Source organism: Protomyctophum bolini (assembly GCF_963924005.1).
Source record: "Protomyctophum bolini genome assembly, chromosome: 4".
NCBI lineage: Eukaryota > Metazoa > Chordata > Actinopteri > Myctophiformes > Myctophidae > Protomyctophum > Protomyctophum bolini.
In genome coordinates, this window is record NC_137865.1 from 18,850,818 (window position 1) to 18,869,785 (window position 18,968).

Consider the following 18,968-nt stretch of genomic DNA (forward strand, 5'->3'; position numbering starts at 1 on the left):
CCTTCCCCTTGTAAAGAACCAGAAGGTATAGGGCCTCCTACCTTTAGAACGTGCATGCTAACTCCTCTTAAGCTGTGACATCATAATTCCTTTTAATGTCATAATTGAATGATTGAATTCAGAGAGACCGTAGCTAGTCACTATTCAGCATGGGGTCTGGCAGGGTTTAGGAGCTAGAGAGACCGTAGCTAGTCACTATTCAGCATGGGGTCTGGCAGGGTTTAGGAGCTATAGAGACTGTAGCTAGTCACTATTCAGCATGGGGTCTGGCAGGGTTTAGGAGCTAGAGAGACTGTAGCTAGTCACTATTCAGCACGGGGTCTGGCAGGGTTTAGGAGCTATAGAGACTGTAGCTAGTCACTATTCAGCATGGAGTCTGGGTTTAGGAGCTATAGAGAGACTGTAGCTAGTCACTATTCAGCACGGGGTCTGGCAGGGTTTAGGAGCTATAGAGACTGTAGCTAGTCACTATTCAGCATGGGGTCTGGCAGGGTTTAGGAGCTATAGAGACTGTAGCTAGTCACTATTCAGCACGGGGTCTGGCAGGGTTTAGGAGCTATAGAGACTGTAGCTAGTCACTATTCAGCACGGGGTCTGGCAGGGTTTAGGAGCTATAGAGACTGTAGCTAGTCACTATTCAGCACGGGGTCTGGCAGGGTTTAGGAGCTATAGAGACTGTAGCTAGTCACTATTCAGCACGGGGTCTGGCAGGGTTTAGGAGCTATAGAGACTGTAGCTAGTCACTATTCAGCATGGGGTCTGGCAGGGTTTAGGAGCTATAGAGACTGTAGCTAGTCACTATTCAGCACGGGGTCTGGCAGGGTTTAGGAGCTATAGAGACTGTAGCTAGTCACTATTCAGCACGGGGTCTGGCAGGGTTTAGGAGCTATAGAGACTGTAGCTAGTCATTATTCAGCACGGGGTCTGGCAGGGTTTAGGAGCTATAGAGAGACTGTAGCTAGTCACTATTCAGCACGGGGTCTGGCAGGGTTTAATAGGAGCTATAGAGCGGCTGCTTGGAAAACATAAGGTTCCCGGTTTGATTCCCAACTCCTCATGGCTGCATGTTGAAGTGTCCTTGAGCAAAACAATGAACTCCCTAACTGCTCCCGAATCGATGAGCAGGTGCCTTGCATGGTTGCCTCTGCCGTTGGGGTGTGTGAAATGCACTTTGTAAAGTGCTTCGGATAAATAAATGCTTTGTAAATGCACCATTAATTAGCCATCTGTCCGCTCCAGTACTGTATATTGGATAGCTTTTATTGATCCCGCAGACGCAGCGTAAATTCAGGCGCCAGAGACAGCACAGCAGTAAAAGTTACAGATACAGGGCATAGACCGGTACAGAAGAATAACGACACGTCACAACAAAAGGCACCCTCAAACAAACAGTAGTACTTTGCTTTCTGGATCAACAGAATTAGCCCTTCACTAAACCCCACTCCAAAACAGACTGTCCAATGCCAATCCAAATAGTTTAGTAACCGTTGCGAAGGATGGCAAGCTTTCGACACCTTAGCTTAACGTGGGCAATAATACTTACTAGTTACTAATCAGTATCACCGTAGTCTTACCGTGCGTTACATAAAAACTCCTGTCTGACGGTCATTAAAGTTGATTGAGTTGGATACCGTTTCTCCCTCTAATTCCTTGTATTTCTAGTAATGGTAAAGAAAAGTTTAGAGATAAGGGGTTTAGCACTGACGAAAATAGAGCCCATGGTATTTTGTATTTGTTGATGACATTTGTGTGTTGTTTTTTTGTTATGTTGATGAATACATAGGACCACAGTGGAAAACTGGAAACAAGTCCCCAGGACCTTGTTGCGTTGATCTTGTTGCGTTATCCTTTTAGCCTTAATGTCCGACTGTACCACGTGCGGTTTACATTTCTTCTGACTAACAATCAATTCTTCATACTGTATATTTGGCTAACTCTGCATCTTTTCTTATTACCTCTTACTTTTGGTTTCCATTTATACTGTGCTCTTGCTGCGTGCTCTGGCACTCACTAAACGGTGTGCATGCATGAGTGTGCAAACTGAAACATGTCAACGGTACAACTCGTCCCTTTTACATGAATCTCTGTACGTTTTAACTGGAGCATTGTCTGTTACTCTGTTCACGAGGAAGAAACCTTGGTGCACCCGACTCTCCTTTTATTCTCCATTTCTATGTCAGAGATTGTCTGGCACAGATATGCCTTTGAAGCATAGAGCATAGCATAGGATAGGGTATGGTTACGATTCTGGATACCTATACCTATATATATATGTTTCTGTGTTCATACATAATGTCCATGAATACGTATTCTGTTGTTGCTTGCGTTTGTATTTTCTGTTTTCTGCGTTTGTAAAAAAATCTAAATAAAGTACTGATCATAAAAATAAAAAAAAGAACTGCAAACTCACTCCCAATCTTTCACCATAGTCTGAAAACCCACCTCTTTTGACTCCATTTTAGCCTGTAAAAAATCTAAATAAAGTACTGATCATAAAATAAAATAAAAAGAACTGCAAACTCACTCCCAATCTTCCGCCATAGTCTGAATTTTGACTCCATTTTAGCCTGTAGCCGTGATGACCTTACAGCCTTACAGTATACAAAGGCTCAATTTATGTAACTTCGATAGCTTTTTATGTAGACATAGCACTCTATAGTGTTTATGACTAGTTTCATTATATAGATATTCCACTGTTAGGTTCTTAGCTTGCGTAAGATTCATGATGACTGTTTATATGTATTACCATGTTTTTGTTCTTGCTCACTGTAAATCGCTCTGGATTAAATGCCTGTAACTTAATCTTCCATTAACAGTCAGAATTGCAAATTGCAATTACCGTACATTACAATATAACCATGGACTTAAAGGCGAATGTTGTGATGCCACTGTCTGGCCACGGCCAGCATTAATGCCCACACACACACATTCATACCAGAGAGCTTTGCTGCGATTAAAACGAATCCTGCTGCGCATTTTCAGAAAGTGCACTTCGTTTGGCAGGTGTGAAGGCTCATTCGAATCTTAATGCGTATCAAAGAACCGCATTATACTCCGAGCAAAAACGGGGGTTTCGCTTCGGGTTTGGTCGAATGAGGAGACTGAAGCCCTGATCGAAATGAGGACGAGTACAATGTACATTAATCAATTGCTTAAGAAAACACATAAACACTGCAGTGCAGTGTAACAGTATTATAGCCTACAGAATATTCTGTCTGTCTGTGTGTGCCGTAAACATGGAGTGCTGTCACTGTGTGTAAACATTTTGCGCTGCTGTCTGTTATATCAGTGCCGCGCGCTCAGCGCTGTGCCTCCATGCCCCATGAGTATAATTTTATCACCATAGATTTCACTGTGTAGGCTAGTTTATGAATGGAACACATTGATAAAGGTCCCCCCTGCTGCGTTTCCAATTGCTGCGGATGACAGTGTGAAGGCAAACCGCAGCAAATGAAATACCGGTAGGCAAGAATCCCAAATTCTCCGCGTTGAGTCTACCGAAGTATTAGGTGAGAATGTGACCTGACTGATGTTGAATAGTAGCTTCCTGACACTTTGCCATGTAACATTTATTAGCATGTTGACCATTAATTTTACTCTACTATTCTACTATATTAGGAAAATAAAGGCTGTCTTTACTAGCAAATCTCAATCTTATAGAAAATGCCTGCCTCAGGCTATCCATGCTCTCCTACGAAATGATGATGGATGGAACAAGCTCTGTGTCCTCATTGCAACAGAGCGTGTTAAACGTTAAAATAATTTTCCTGGGAGCAGAGAAACAGTGTGCGGACATCCCTTCCTTTTCATTAAACCACTGAAGAGACACAGTCTCGGTATTAGTTATTGTACAACCCCTGCTCTGTTTGTGTGTGAACAATCAATGAGAATGAGATTCTTCTCTGACCTGGTGGAGATCGTTCCCCAAGGTGAACTCCTGGAAGTACCCGGGGGCGGCCGAGGAGGCGCGGACAGCCTGCCACAGCTGGTGCTGGCAGCCTCCCAGGTAGTGGGAGCGCACCCCTGGCAGGAGGCTGTAGTTCCTGAACACGTAGGCCTTCAGTGGAAGGCCCCGGTTCACTATGGTGCTCACTGCTGACACCTGCAGGACGGCACATGTCGTCAACAGATGTTTTTTTTTGCACACAAACTGTAGCATTTCCATGGATTAAAGCAAAATGAAAGCTCACGCTTGAAAAAATGAGCATGGCCAAGTCCTTTTATGTGACACACACACACACACACACACACACACACACACACACACATGCGCGCGCTGTTTCCTAAACAATTAACACAACTATGTAGAAATTATGTTTTAGTGATATTGTTCCTGCTATTCCACATACTAGTACCAATCAGGTGAATAAATCACAGATTGAAGCTTTAAGTTAACCTTTGCTTTTAAGAAATATCCGACACCATTGGGGTTTTGTGGAAAATGCTTCAAATCGTATTTGCTAATTTGACCACTTTAAATGGTCTAATCTTTAGAAAACAAAAACTGAAAATAGCCGATCTACAAGTGCTAGTCGAACGGCTATTTTCAATGTGGTTGCCAACGCAGTCGGAAGTCGCGGTGGGATTTTGCCCCTACTGGATCTATGGAATCCAAATGACTGAAATCTGTCGTGGCGACAGAGCTTTAAATCCATGCAAGTACTTTACATTGTGCTGTAAACGGCAGGTCACGCAAGTCTGCAATTGGACATATGAGGGTTAAAGATTGAAGGGAATATAATATAAGCCTGAGCTTAAGCTTTATCCTCTGCTGACGTCACATGGTCACAGACGTCACAGATGTGGCATATACTGTACATTACATAAACCTGTTTTAATGATGAAATATAACAAAAGTGGAATGCACCCCGTCCCCTCAATCAACTTCATAAAATTAATAGTTCCGGAACGGTCCATGAGTATGATTGGCTGAGCATTGGTCGAAATGCTCACATACTATACATACCAGTACCACTGTGACCACTATGATCAGTATCATAGCAGCAAACACATTGTATCAAAAAGTGTGATTTTCTAACATTACATTACATTACCACTTTTATTTGGGGTATTTCAACGCGAAGGATTAAAAGGGCTAGCTTGGAGATGCCCAAGTGTGAGGGGGGAATGGGCTTGCCAAAAAGTGTGATTTTATTTTTCTGTGTAGGGCAGTTGGGGACTACTCCTTGTAGTCAAATTGTAAAACATGTCTATGATTTTCACGTTGACATATTTGGAAACGGTTTCATAAAAGCAATAAGCCATGCAAGGAGGTGGTCTGCAGTGATTTTAGAACGCGCATTGCCCCTAACAATGCCCCTGAGCTGTTCTTTAACCACAACCTCTCAGGGCTTATTGCTTTATATTCTACTGTTCCAGCATCGACACCAACAAAATATATCACAGGAAAGAAAAAACACAGTGGTCGGCTTGGCAATGAATCAATTTAAATATCACCTCCAGCTGCAGAAGTTCAAGTCTGATCCTACCAGTACAACTCATTTTGCTCTGCAGGCAGGCTGGCTGAAGCATGACTGTTATGTTTTTACTTTGTCCTACGGCCGTGCTGGGTGCCAAAAATAGAAAATCTATACTCTCAAACTAGAGGAGTCACAGCTGCAACGCCTTGTGAGCTTGTAAATCTGCTATTTTCGGCGAATGTCAAATGAAGCATTGCAGTGCATTAAACCCTTCCGTGCACAATGCACATCCAAGACCTGCAGTGGAATATCAGAGCGAGGGGTGGTGCAATCAGACAGAGACAGAGCCGGCAGGCTTTCTCTGTAACCTCATTATAGACCTTCTGGGATAGAGGCTGACAGGGCCGTGCTACACCAAGAGACGACAGACAGGTAGCATCGAGACAGAACATCTTCTAACGCTCTCACCTTTGGGCAGTTGGGGTCTCTTGAAGTTTCCACCATGAGATCAGCGCCCATCCTTTCTCTGTGGAGTAGATGAAAAGGTTGATGTTACACAGGGTGTACTACTTTGATTTACGCTTTCTTTGGTTTAGACTTTCCTTTTGCTCATTCCACGGACGCCCGATCCTTACAAACTATACCTTGTTGTAAAGGTGACTAGTCTATGATTAAAATGATATTAAATACAATACCAATTGGTACAGTTTAGTTCAAATAGCCAATCTACAAGCTCACAAAGTGTCGATGTAGATTGGCTAGCTGAACTGTTTTAAAATGTATCTCCATGAGGCAGCTTGATGTACAAGTACACCCCCCTGGACATGAGTTTTGGTATGACCCGGCCAGGGATCGAACCCCGAACTTCCAGTCTCAGGACGGACACTCTAACAACAGGGCCACTGAGCTGGTACAATACTGATAATGAATGATCAAAAATCTGAATGTGTAAATATTTTGTGAATAGTCATCCCACAATATGAAAATCGAGGTATTTGGTCAGAAATATGATATTTGAATTTGCCCATAATTTCCCAGTCCTAATAATAAAGTGTAAAACTGACTTGACGGTGTTTTGACATTATGTCACACAGTAGAACTGACTTGAGGATTTTCTCCCAGGCCTCGCTGTCATAGAAGGCATGGCTCCAGCCCATCTTCATTGTGCCGACGATGAGGTTCTGCTTGAAGACGTCAGAGCCCAGCTTCCTGTACAGATCGTCACATTCACTGAGTGGGAGTTGGAATACACCCAGCATGAAGCCCATGATCGCTCCTGTGGAGTGGACATAAAATGTGTATAAATGTGCACTGAGGCAGACGCACACATACAGGCAATTACCCACGCAAACGCAGACACAAAATGATTGAGAGACAATAGGAAGCCTTTTTATAAACACACCCTTGTCAACAGGGAGTCCAGAAAATTCAGCACGTCTCCAGTGAACGCCATTAAAAAGGTATGGGAGTTGTTGACAAAGAACCACAGCAGCAACGTAAAGCTCATCCTCCTCTCCGTCCCTCGGCTAGTCAAGCCCTAAGGGCTACTGACAGGGACTTGATGGATTATCTCTTAAGGATATCATTACACTGGGCTCATCCATTCCCAGCCCGTGGATGTGATTATCATGGCCAGAGCAGTGATGTTCTGTTTGTGTCGACATTACCATAATGCATGCACACCCAGTCATCATGTAATTTTAAAGAGAAAATTATACATCACTATATTTGCAAAGCTTCTGTGAAACAAATTCTCTCAGCAATTCATTACAACAACGTCCGATTCCCGTTGTAAACATGTGCATGACTTCCACTCTCTGCACTGTCGTCAAGTCTAAATAAAGAAATAAGGCCATGGCATGGCCCTCATTGGCATGGCAGAACATGGAGAACATAGATAAGGGGTAGGAGAATGATTTGGGTGGCCTGCGCTAGCCCAGATGCGGCACAGATGTGTTTTGAATCAATGTTGCAAATAAAATGTAATCTGTCGAGGACGCACACACGCATGTGCGTGTCATGACATGAATACATCCACAAAAGACGCAAAACATTACACGGCCTGTAAAAATACTTACTGTAGGACACAAATAGCTGACAGAAAATCGTCTGAATAAAGCATTTGTTGAAGATTAAAACTATAACACTGCTTAAATAATAATGGCCTTGGCTTTGTTATGGTCCAGCCAGATTCAGATTAGTGTGTCAGTGAGGCCACTGAGACCAGACAAGAACACAGTGGTAAATGGGTTAATGGGAGATTGCTACCGGCGGGTGCAGTTTTTAAATATAGTTTATACAACAATATATATCCTGTCTGTTGATTTAACTCTGAGAGCGTACACATTAATTCAAATGTACACTTACTTCAGTCTGTAACTCTGGAGTGTACACTCTCAGCGTTAAATTAACACTCCCCAGAGTCCTCAGATGACTGTAAATTGTCAATTTAAGTTCAAGGTCAAGGACTCTTAAGACCCTTTTAATACATAAAAAATTATGAAAAGAAAAGTACCATTTCTGCACCAAAAGTAATCAACAAACTATACTATAAAAACTGGTCAAACATTGGCCAAATTGTCAAATAATATTAGAAAGAAGCAAGGATTTAGAAAATAGCTGATCTACAAGCTCACATTAGATCAAACAAAATGTAATGTCTCAACTCTTACAATTCCAAGTGTGTGTCAGGGTGGAGGGTCCCCAGTACAAATAGGATTATTTTGGGGGGTTGGTTACCATTGGTGTATACTGTAGTGTACAGTATGTTTATGTTATGTAATGTGTACACTCCAGTCCTAACCTATGTGCCATATGGCTCAGGAACCGTTAAGTCCAAAGGCTACTTACACTATTTCTTACTTCACATAAAGAAGTAGGGCAGGATGCCAACCTACATACCTGTGCTGACTCCACAGATGTAATCAAACAGCTGGTAAATAGGTTTCCCTGTCAGCGTCTCCAGTCTTTGCAGAGTCTGAAGGGCAACCAGTCCCCTGAAAGTTTACACCCGGAGACAAAGAAATACACCAGTTCAGTCACATCCCAAGATACAAATACACTCACAACTCCATTCTCTTTATTCAGACCGCAGCCATCTTGAACAGCAAGGTTATACCTAGGTGACACTTCCCATAGACAGCCCATTCCTCCAAAGAGAAAAGTCCTCTCTAATTATATTAAACAACATCAAAATCACCAACATTGCAGCTGTAGGGAAAGCTTGAATTATCCTCTTTCAATCTGTAAAGTGTTTGTTTCATAAAAATCCACCGTAGACATTTTATGAGCTACTTCCTGTCAAGAAATTCCTGGCAGATGATTTTTTTTCTAAGTGCTGGAGTTTGTAAGTGCTCGTTGACTATCACTCAACGGCCCATGTGTACCACCTGTTTAGAATGTGCACATAATGCAGGAGGCAGCAGGAGGTTGCTTCACTGATAACGAGTGCTTCCAAACTTTTTTTTCTACAATAAATAAGTAATTTCAAAACAATTATTGACATATATCCCCCCCAAACAAAATCTTATCAGGAAATGTTTTGACAACAATAAATACAGAACAAAAAATAATAATAATAACACGCACGCTTCATGCTAAATAAAACACATTACATACAGTTAAACAAACAAATGCACAATGTCCGTCACAGTTCCCTACCCCCACCCCACACATACTCTGATACTTAGAAAATAATCATCTGCAAGGAATTTCTTGACAGGAAGTTTTTTAATGTATAAAACATATTAAGATGAGAGAGAAGCTGATAAACAGCTAAAAGACACTCACATCCCAGCCTCACTATAGGCTCGTTGCTGGATCAAAATAAGTTAAATGGTATATGAAGAATAAACATACGCACACCAGTATTGCTGCTCCCAAATCTTTCATATATTTTTAAATATTTATGTAATTTGAAAGTGAAATATCCCTTTTTATAATGGTTGATGATTGATTTTTTTCTTAACAATTTTATCCCACGATATTTGTAACACCAGTGTCAATTGTCTAGTGTATTCCTGGGTGCTACACTCCCTCTGCGAACCTGGGGAGAGCAACAGACTGACCTCATGTTTCCTTCAATGCATGAGGAGTCCAAGATTATTCCCTTTTGCCAACCCCACCTAGGGTATGGATATGGGCACTGATGACGCAAGGAGAGAACACGCCCCATACCCCAAAAGTTGACCAAAGAAAACAGAACCCGTACCTCAACCCTCCTCCATCTATGGTCAGAACCCGTACTCCCCGGCCTTTCACAGGGTCATTGTATCCCACCAGAGTGAGGGCCTCTCGAACCGCGGCCCTCAGACCTGGGTCACTGACCTGTCTCAGGCGCAGCAGACACGGGATCACTTTCTCCTGAATGTCACACACACACACACACACACACACACACACACACACACACACACACACAAAGTCAGCAGGAAAATGTATTAAGTGATTGCTCCTACTGCAAATTAGTGCTTTGCCTGTGCATACAAATACAATGACCTACTACTATACTGTATTTTAAATTCTCCCCACGTAGTACCTATTAGGCTTTGATCTAAGTCCCTCAGACAAGTGAAGGCACAATTTGATTAAAATATGCAATGTGTTCAATGGGATACTCAGGCCACTGCACATAAGGGCATCTGTAATGCAGATGAACATTCAAGGGAGTCAGCATACTGTATAGCAGGCTGGCTGTGACATTAAGCAGCTCCACGCAGCAGCATGTGAGCCTGTTGCCACAACAAAAAATGGAATTCAGGCTGGCATTGGACAACTTCCACACAAACAAAAGCTATTCCTGATTCATGCTAGCAACCAACGACAGGATTATTATTATGTATGCGTTTTAAAAGGCAACAGCAAAACCATTATCCTCTTGACACCACAAGGTTGTGTCAAACTGAACCGTTGAGATTTTTTTACATGCTGATCAAGGAATCAGATGCCCTGTTAAAGCCTATAGGGCTGTCAGGATAATTACATTTTACTTGACGATTATTCGACACTCAAATAATTGCGGTTAACGATTTAATTGCATTTCTGTCGTTGAACATTGGAACATTATGAATGAAGATTCGTAACATCAATAGTGGAAATACCATGCTTTGAAATGAAAATGTTTTTTTTTCCCGCAAAAACATCTTTGTGATTAGGCGATTATGTAATAACTGTGACAGTGCTATTAAAGCCTAGGGCTGTTGGCCATTTACAATGAAAACACATCCTAACATAAAAAGTTCACCTTGACTGCCACGCCACGGGTCTCTGGGAACTCCATGAGGTGGTAACTGAAGTCCTCCACTCTGTTGGTGTAAACCCTTACATCTGAGGCCCTCCCAAGAGACTGGACCAGGGCCCGGGTCCGATTGTCCACACTCACCCTGGCAATTATCTAAGAAGAATCAAATACCAACCACATAACAGAAACCAGTTAGGGCCTCTTTTTTAATAAATATGTGGGGGTTTTTTAACTGGGGGGCATAGATGAAAAATTAAACATACAATTACACATTTGCAAAAAATAAACTGTTAACTCGGTTAGTAGATTTGTTTGTATTTTCAATCTGCTGCAGCCAGAGCCTGGAATGACATACTGTAAGAGAAAACATTTGAAACTGGACACTTTAGGGCCTTTCAAACACAGAGCACTATAATACAATAACGATATACATTTAGTGAACTATAATTATCTTCATATATATCGTTACAGTTATAGTACTTGGTGTGAATGACTAAGTGAGCTTTTAAAGTCTTTGTCACAGACATTCTGAATCTGAAAGACAAATACTCATGTCCTTCAACCTGTTGTTGCCCTTGTTGTTGTCTATTCGGCTCTGCTGCAGCATTGTGTTTTGTGCTGCTTTAACCGAATGTTGATTTCTTTCAGAATCTTTACCTTTCTCTCAAGAGACCTTGCCTTTTGCCAGGTTTAAATACTTGTATGTTTCTTGTGTTAAAAATAATCTGTAAAATCATTATCAACATTGCTTTGCATATATGTAAAGCGTTTGTAATATAGTTATTAAATAATGGTTTCGGTCAGGTGTGTCCATATCTCCCTACCACATGGAATACAACATAGCCAAAGTACATGCAAGATCTTATCAACAGTCTGTAGGCCTCGGTTACTTTCTAGGAACTGGGTTATTTTTGGTTAAACATTCCATGAATTGAACACGCCAGCCAGTGCATCATTACAGCATCACACGTCACACAGTAACGAGTCACATGGTTTGACATCACATGTTAAGCCTACGTATGTCATTGGAACATTTCCATGATATGCTCTGGCCTGTACTGTATGACCTACAGTATCATGTTTCACCTCCCTCGCATTTATGTTTTGTGCATACTTTATCAGCATCAGTACAGTGACAAAGACAGACCAAGATAAGTAAATGGAACACACAGACAGACACCTAACAACAAGCATATCCCTTAGTTTATATACAAAAGCAGCAAACTAAATTCACACAAGGTTACATGTCTGAACGTATGGCAGCAAAATTATAATTATAATTATTATAATTAAATTATAATTTGTTGGACATGTTTTTATCATCTTCATGACTTTGTCATTATGCTTATCAGAGCCATATCTTAATGCGTTACATTTTTTCTTTGTGAACTCATCTACCTCTGATGGATGCTGATAAATGGCTTGTATGATGCTATGCGACTGTATAATAAGTGTATAATGCTGAGGAGAAATTTTAATTAATTGCATTGAGTTTCACAAAATACACAATTGTGTGAAACCTAAAAACAGTGTAGTATATTACTTCCATTATCCACTTAAACCCTGTAGTTTCGTTTATTGACCCCTGGGAGTCTATACTTAGTCCCCTCCATATTTCCGCTTCTACGCAAAATCTCTTTGCCAAAAACAGCAGATCTACAATCTCACAACGTGCTGCAAAATGATGCATTGTGAACTTGTTGATCTGCTATTTGAGACATGACCAGAATAGGGACGCTAGGGTTGATGTGGTTAATTGTGCAGCCCTAAATCTGAACGTACCGCCAGACAACATACCTTTTCTCTTTGCAGGAGGAGTCTCTTGGCTTTCTCCTCTGCAGCTTTTTGCTCTTTAGTGACCGTGAGCTCGACAGGCTGTTTTTCCTGCACGTCCTCCGACATCTTCCCCTCCACACTCACAGCAGCACGTCTGGACTCTGCCGCCCTGAACTTGGGGACCAAGGGAGCAATGTAGTTCCCTACAAAGGCCTGGACAGAGTGACCTATGCCCTTCTTTTGTGATGATGGGGCGCTCGTAGCAGCAGCAGGCTCTGAAGCCGAGTTATTGGACACTTGCACAAGTTCACTAGTTTGTTGGCCCGGGGAGGAGATGGATGATTTGCCACCGCTGTCCACTTTCTTCTCATCCGTCTTAGTACTGCTGCTGAAGTATGCGTTGATGTGATGGGACAGGTAGTTGTACGTCTCATCCAGGTTGGCTGAGAAGGTGCTGGGGTGGAAGAGCTGTTGTGTGGCAGTAGCAGGTTTGGAAATGATTGCTCTGCTGGTCTCACTTCCATTTGGCGATGACGGCTTAATAATCTCTTCCGACACTTGTGTGGCAGCTTTCGTTTTGACAGTGGAAGCGTGAAGAACACGCCGCAGCTTTTTCTCCCCTCGCTCGCGGCCGTTCGGAGCGGCAGCAGTGGCAGTTTCCTGGGCAGCATTACAGTTCGGTACAGTGGTACTGACAGGAAGAGGAGTCGGAGTGGTAGTAGTAGACACAGTTGAGGTGGGTGTCTGTGTGCATGGTGTTGTAACAGTGGGAGGAGGGTGGTTGAGAGTAGGTATGGTTGTGGTCTCTTCAGCCTTTGGCTGAACTTCAAGGCTGGTCTCAACCTCTTTGCTCAGTTGGGAAGCATTGGGTTTGAGTCTAGCGATTTTAGACAAAAGTTCTGTTTGTGTGCTACTGCTGGCAGCACTGACAGCTTTAGAAACGCTGTCGAGTGTGTTCCTGAAACGTGCCATGTATTGACTGAGACCCACGGACCAACGAGAGGTCGAGGGGTTAAAACACAAGGAACTGGTGTGGAGTCCAAGCCGCTGTCTCGTCTGACTCGCTCTGCAGAGCCAGCCCTTCCGTCCTCGACCTCGCGGGTTCTGGACGTGCTTCCACCTGAGATAGCCAAAATCGTGGATGGCGGGCTGTCTTACGTAAAGCCTGTAATGGGAGGCACGCAAAGGAGACAGTGGAAGTGATGAAGCCGGCCTCTGAGCTTGCATGTGCCACAAGTCAATGGCTCTGCTCACTTTCAGCACCCAGGTCTCTGGAGCCCCCCTGTAAGCCATTGCTTTTTTAGGTCTTTGAAGTCACGTGTGTCAACTGTCATCTACTACACACTCTTGCTTTTCATAAAGCTGGTGAACAGGAGAAAAAAAAACATGATGCAAGCATGAGTGAAAGAAGCTAATGAAAACAAAATGCTATAAAATATAATGATGGTGATGAGATAGGATAGCTAGCATTAATCAAGTTCATACTTCATATTCTCCTTGTAACCCCCACTTTTATACTGTGGTTGACATTTAATATACACGCAACTATAAGCTGTTATGTAACTGCACTTCACATATCATCAGCATTAAGCTAGCAAACTGCAGAGTCAGAGATCAGTCAGCTAGACAGCCATGCTAACAACTGAATGAACAGAACTTGATGAACAACATACCAGTGTTCTTCATGGGAGCTTTTCAAGGAAGATATTCCTTTTCGCCATTCATTAAAATATAATTCAGATAGTGGTGAATGTATAAATACAGCATGCATTCACATTACACAGTCACCCAGACGAACTAACGTGTGTTGTTGTTGACAGTTTCTTTCCAGAATGGCGGATTGGCGGTGAATGTTCATGTCATCAGAGCCATAGAGTAAGACAGAAGTTACGACATTGAGGGGGCAGAAAACAGCATGGTCACGTGGTCCATGTACTCGCACGAGCCAGCCCATAGACTCCAATGCATTCCGTAAACTTCCGGTTGTCCCTTTTCAATCGAAGTCTATGTAGAAGAGACTGGCCCCATGAAGTGAACGGAGTTGTCGTAACTCTGTCTTACTCTATGGCTCTGCATGTCATCATCTGTCTGGCCTGTAATTGGTTGCCTATCGCCCGTCCCTAAGAATGGAACGTTTTCATTGGTTAAGGGATTCTCTGCCTCCTCAGCTGTGATGAGTGCTTTTGAATGACATTGTAGAAATAGACTAGTCCCAGGAAATTGTAGAAATAGACTAGTCCCAGGCCTAAAAGTGTAATAGCTTCAAATATTTTCAAAATAATTCTATGTGAGCTTGTATGTAGATCAATGATTATAAAATGTATGTAATAATACAAAATGTAAACGTAACTATAAGGTTTATTTGCCTAAGATTTTTTTAATATATATATATATTATTAAGGAAAAAAGTAATAGAAAAATCACACATTTAGACTCCATACTATCCATTTTTAAATGTTTATTTGATTTGAAATTGAGTAAAATTACTTAGTTACTTTCCACCACTGGAAATAACAGTAATCATTATAATCATTAGATAATCCATATTTATCAGAACTTTAATATTCATATGACTTACCATGAACCATGACCATATTTAACTAGTATAGATATTTTATTTATGTATTTGTTTATTTAGAGTTTACATAGTATCTACATAGCAACTTCATCAGCGTTGTTTGTGTGTGTGCCTGTTTGATCCAACCTGAACAGATGAGATTGACCACCATAATGAAAACGATATATATTTTAATGGCTTCAAATACACATCCTTTACAATGAGCAACAATGGCTGCATGAGGAAGAGCAGCAGCAGCTGGAGGAGACGCGGGTAACAACAGCCTTTTTAGGTAAACACCTTTTACCAAAAAAGCCTCTCCTGTTGCTGTGACCTGTAGATGTTGTTGGGGACTGACTGGGATGCGTGAGTGACTCACTGAAGGTCCAGACAAACAACAGTCTGTGAAGAATATGAATAGAGTAACTATATTCTATCAGTTCCAGGTTGTTAACCAACTGGTCTCTCACGCCATCTAAAGGTGTTGGAGAGGTACCACACAACCACAGATTCCTCCATGATCACAGCAAGCAAAATATATTGTATATTTCTATTTCATAGCCTATTTCAACAATGGTATATAGAAGCTATTATTTTACCATATGTTTCCAGCAAAGATTTACTTTTCATGTTTGTCATTACTGTTTATAACACCAGGATTCATTTACGAAATATTAATAGAATAAGTCATTTTTTACCCAGGCAAACATAGGTATATAGCCAGCTACTTCCAAAGAAGTTTCAAAAGTTTTCAAAAATAGCAAAAGTATCAGATACAAGCTGACAACATGTCGCGATGTGCAGCGCTGTGAACTTGTTGTATATCTGCTATTTTCAGACTGTGTCATCGTGTTTCCTTTCCCCAGTACAGTACATGCTAGGTTGACATGGTTGTGGTTGAGACTATGTTTGGAAGGTTTACTGATGGTTGGAAAGCCTCAGCCTTGGTTGCAGCAGCAGCAGCAGCAGAGATCCTCTGATGATTCCAGGACTTGCTAGATGTCTTCATTGTCATCTGGAGCACAACACAACACAATTAATCAATCAATCAAGATGTAATGTTTAAAAGAAAAAGTGCCTCAGAAACCCTTTAAACTGCATTATACTTTTTATTTCAAAATAAGACAAAAACAGCCCATCTACAAGCTCACAATGCGTTGCATCGCCTCACATTGTGAACTCTTGGATCGCCTATTTTCACTATTTGTCGTATGCCCAAGTATAAGGCTTTAGTCTAGTGGTTTAAGAAAATGTTCCCAACCTTTCTTTCTACTTTTTACAAATGTGTGTACTACACTAGTAGTGTAGTTTGACAGGCTGTGTCTGTGCTGATCATATAAAATACAGATAATATATTTCAGTGTACAGTGTAGTCACTACACTGCACATACACTACACTGTAGTGTAACAGATTGTGTGTATAAAAACAGATATTTCATATCGTCTCTGTCAGGTGGAAACCTCATATGTCCCAAACTGTTACTTTTCAGCATTCAAAAAATATGTAATGTTTCATGTGCTGTATATACACTAGTGTGTGTGTGTGTGTGTGTGTGTGTGTGTGTGTGTGTGTGTGTGTGTGTGTGTGTGTGTGTGTGTGTGTGTTTCCGCGCTGATGGTATTATCAAATGTTAAAGGTTTTACTTCAGCCAGCTCCATCTTCCTCTCCCAGGTGCGGAGGCTGCTCTGCAGCTTGTTGTGTCTGTCCTTGACCTGCATGTATTGCAGGACTCCAGGAACGCTGTATTCTGCCAGCTGACTGCATAGCTTCTGGTTCAGCCTCTCTGCCGTTGAAAGCTCCTGACCACGAGAGAGTCAAGGTTAGAGGTGGTCTTTGTCACTGGAATAATGTTAGTAACTAAGTCGTTAATTTACTCAAGTACGATTTTGATTTATTTATTTGATCCCCATTAGCTTGCTGTACATGACAGCAGCTACTCTTCCTGGGGTCTCAAAACCATCATCGACAAAAACAAAAACACTACTGCGCTAAAATACAATTTCTAGGTACAATTTACAATTTAGGCATTTAGCAGACGCTCTTAATCCAGAGCGACTTACATTAAGCAAGAACAAAAAACAGATAGTACAAAAATAAAGGAAGGAAACTTTTACTTCCTACATCTCGGATCCACATATTGTACTTTTGGTACTTTAAGTATATTTTGATACTAATCCTTTAGGCTATTCCAGGACTTAGACTCTGAGTACTTTTTCCACCCCTGTGTGTGTGTGTGTGTGTGTGTGTGTGTGTGTGTGTAACAGACCTCTTGGACCTGGGCGGTCTCCGCCTCAATCTTCAACAGCAGATCCTTCCTGTTGGCGATGTCATTACTCAGCTGCTGTGATTCACACGTTACGCTCTGCAGCTTCTTTTGCTGACACACAGAGAGAGAGAGAGAGAGAGAGAGAGAGAGAGAATTGATGTATTGATGTTGGGCAGAAACATTGTATCTGATCCACAAGCAGATCTACAAGCTTGAAACATGCTGCAAAGTAATGCGTTTTTTGAGCTTATCAATCTGCTACTTTTTTGCTGTTTCTAAATTTGAATTTATACAGTATGTGTAATGACAACGCATGAAAACACTGTGAACCTGCTGATGTGTGTGTTAAACCAAACTAACCATAAACAGTTTGTAGATCAGCTATTTTTGCACCCAACGTATACGATGGAGCTACCTTGTTGGAGGTGAGTTGTTGGGTGCTTCCAGACAGCAATTTCAGTCTTAGCAGTTCGTTGTTACTCTCGTCAATCTTCCCCACGTGTTCACGGTTTCGGATCGTCTGGTGCTGGAATTCAGCCTGGATGGATGTACATCACAAAGTGTTCAGCCGCAAAAAAAGTAAATACTATATTTATTTGAAAGCAGAATTTTTTCAACTGAAAAAATGCACTTTAGCCTTTAGTAGTTTAAACTCTATCAATCATTTAGCTCTGGATTCTTTGGAACCCCCTAAACTTATGCATTGGGGGGTTGGGGTGGCGGGGACTTGGGCCAGGCACAAAAAGCTCTCCTCCTACGCATACCATCGAAGGGATGAGCTGCGCGGGGGGAGGAAAAAAAAGATAACCTAGCTGGAGCAGGAGGGAGTGGTAGGGGGCGGGGGTGGGTGGGTAGAGGGCGGCTGTGTGTGCAGGGAGTACAGACAGGGAGGGAGAAGCTAAATTCCAATACCGCAACTTTCACACTCGCTCACTCTCCTCGCGTCCTCCACTCGCTCCTCGGCTCCGCCCCCAGCGAGGAGGAGAGGATTCGATGCGAGGACAGAGTGGTGGTCGAATTTTCCTCTAGAATCGGAATGTACTAAGCTGTCATTTCAAAGCGACGGCACATTCCGCGATCACTAATGACGTGTATCAATTCAATTCAATTCAAAGGGCTTTATTGGCATGGGAAAACATACGTTTACATTGCCAAAGGAAAAGTGGTGGAACAATACAGTGTCACACAGCTGGATCACTGGAACTCCGAACAGAGCAGTACAGTCTACAGAATAGACAATTCATCATCTTGTGCATGTAACCGAGGCCAATGTGTATGTATTGGTAACATGTGCAAGGCAAGGCTATTTATTCCTGAAATAGTGAATAAGCGCCAGGAAGGATGCGCACACGTATAAATCCCCCCCCCCCCCCCCCTCCTGACAGACAGTCCTCCTCCGACAGTCTTTGCAAATAACGGACACTATAACAGGAATTAGGTATAGTCTCTCTGACTTACATATTCAGTACAGTCCACATATAAATAAATACATTTGTCATTCATAGCAGTCTGTGCATTCAGGCATGCACAGAGATAAATTAACTATAGCTTTTGAGGTGCGCACAATATAGCCGGCCTAATTTATATATCCTACTTTTATTATGCTTAAGTTATATCACACAACGCTTGTTGTGGTCCTTTCACTTTCACGGCACAGTGCGTGCGGTGCATGTGTGTGTTGGGTCAGCGACTCAGCCGGCCGGTAGATG

General features: G+C 42.0%; 2 protein-coding genes across 3 annotated transcripts in view; both read right to left on the reverse strand.

Moving 5' to 3' along the window:
* The window catches only part of LOC308314745 (calcium-independent phospholipase A2-gamma-like), a 36,612-nt gene extending 22,359 nt beyond the window's left edge, over window positions 1–14,253 (reverse strand). For both annotated transcript variants that reach the window (XR_013963984.1, XM_080762413.1), the window contains exons 1-8: window positions 14,109–14,253; window positions 12,457–13,797; window positions 10,663–10,812; window positions 9,631–9,782; window positions 8,322–8,416; window positions 6,525–6,696; window positions 5,889–5,946; window positions 3,908–4,102 (exon numbers count right to left, since the gene is read on the reverse strand). Coding sequence is in view for 1 of the 2 variants with exons in the window: in XM_080762413.1 (XP_080618539.1) it covers window positions 3,908–4,102; window positions 5,889–5,946; window positions 6,525–6,696; window positions 8,322–8,416; window positions 9,631–9,782; window positions 10,663–10,812; window positions 12,457–13,728 (2,094 nt within the window). In the remaining variant the exon portion in view is untranslated. The remainder of the gene's footprint in view (window positions 1–3,907; window positions 4,103–5,888; window positions 5,947–6,524; window positions 6,697–8,321; window positions 8,417–9,630; window positions 9,783–10,662; window positions 10,813–12,456; window positions 13,798–14,108) is intronic.
* A 1,016-nt stretch (window positions 14,254–15,269) lies between these two features.
* The window catches only part of cfap263 (cilia and flagella associated protein 263), a gene marked incomplete at its 5' end in the record, with an annotated part of 7,324 nt that continues 3,625 nt past the window's right edge, over window positions 15,270–18,968 (reverse strand). The window contains 4 exons of the mRNA XM_080762108.1: window positions 15,270–16,007; window positions 16,637–16,792; window positions 17,260–17,370; window positions 17,675–17,797. Of these exons, the coding sequence (XP_080618234.1) occupies window positions 15,870–16,007; window positions 16,637–16,792; window positions 17,260–17,370; window positions 17,675–17,797 (528 nt within the window). The 3' untranslated portion in view covers window positions 15,270–15,869. The remainder of the gene's footprint in view (window positions 16,008–16,636; window positions 16,793–17,259; window positions 17,371–17,674; window positions 17,798–18,968) is intronic.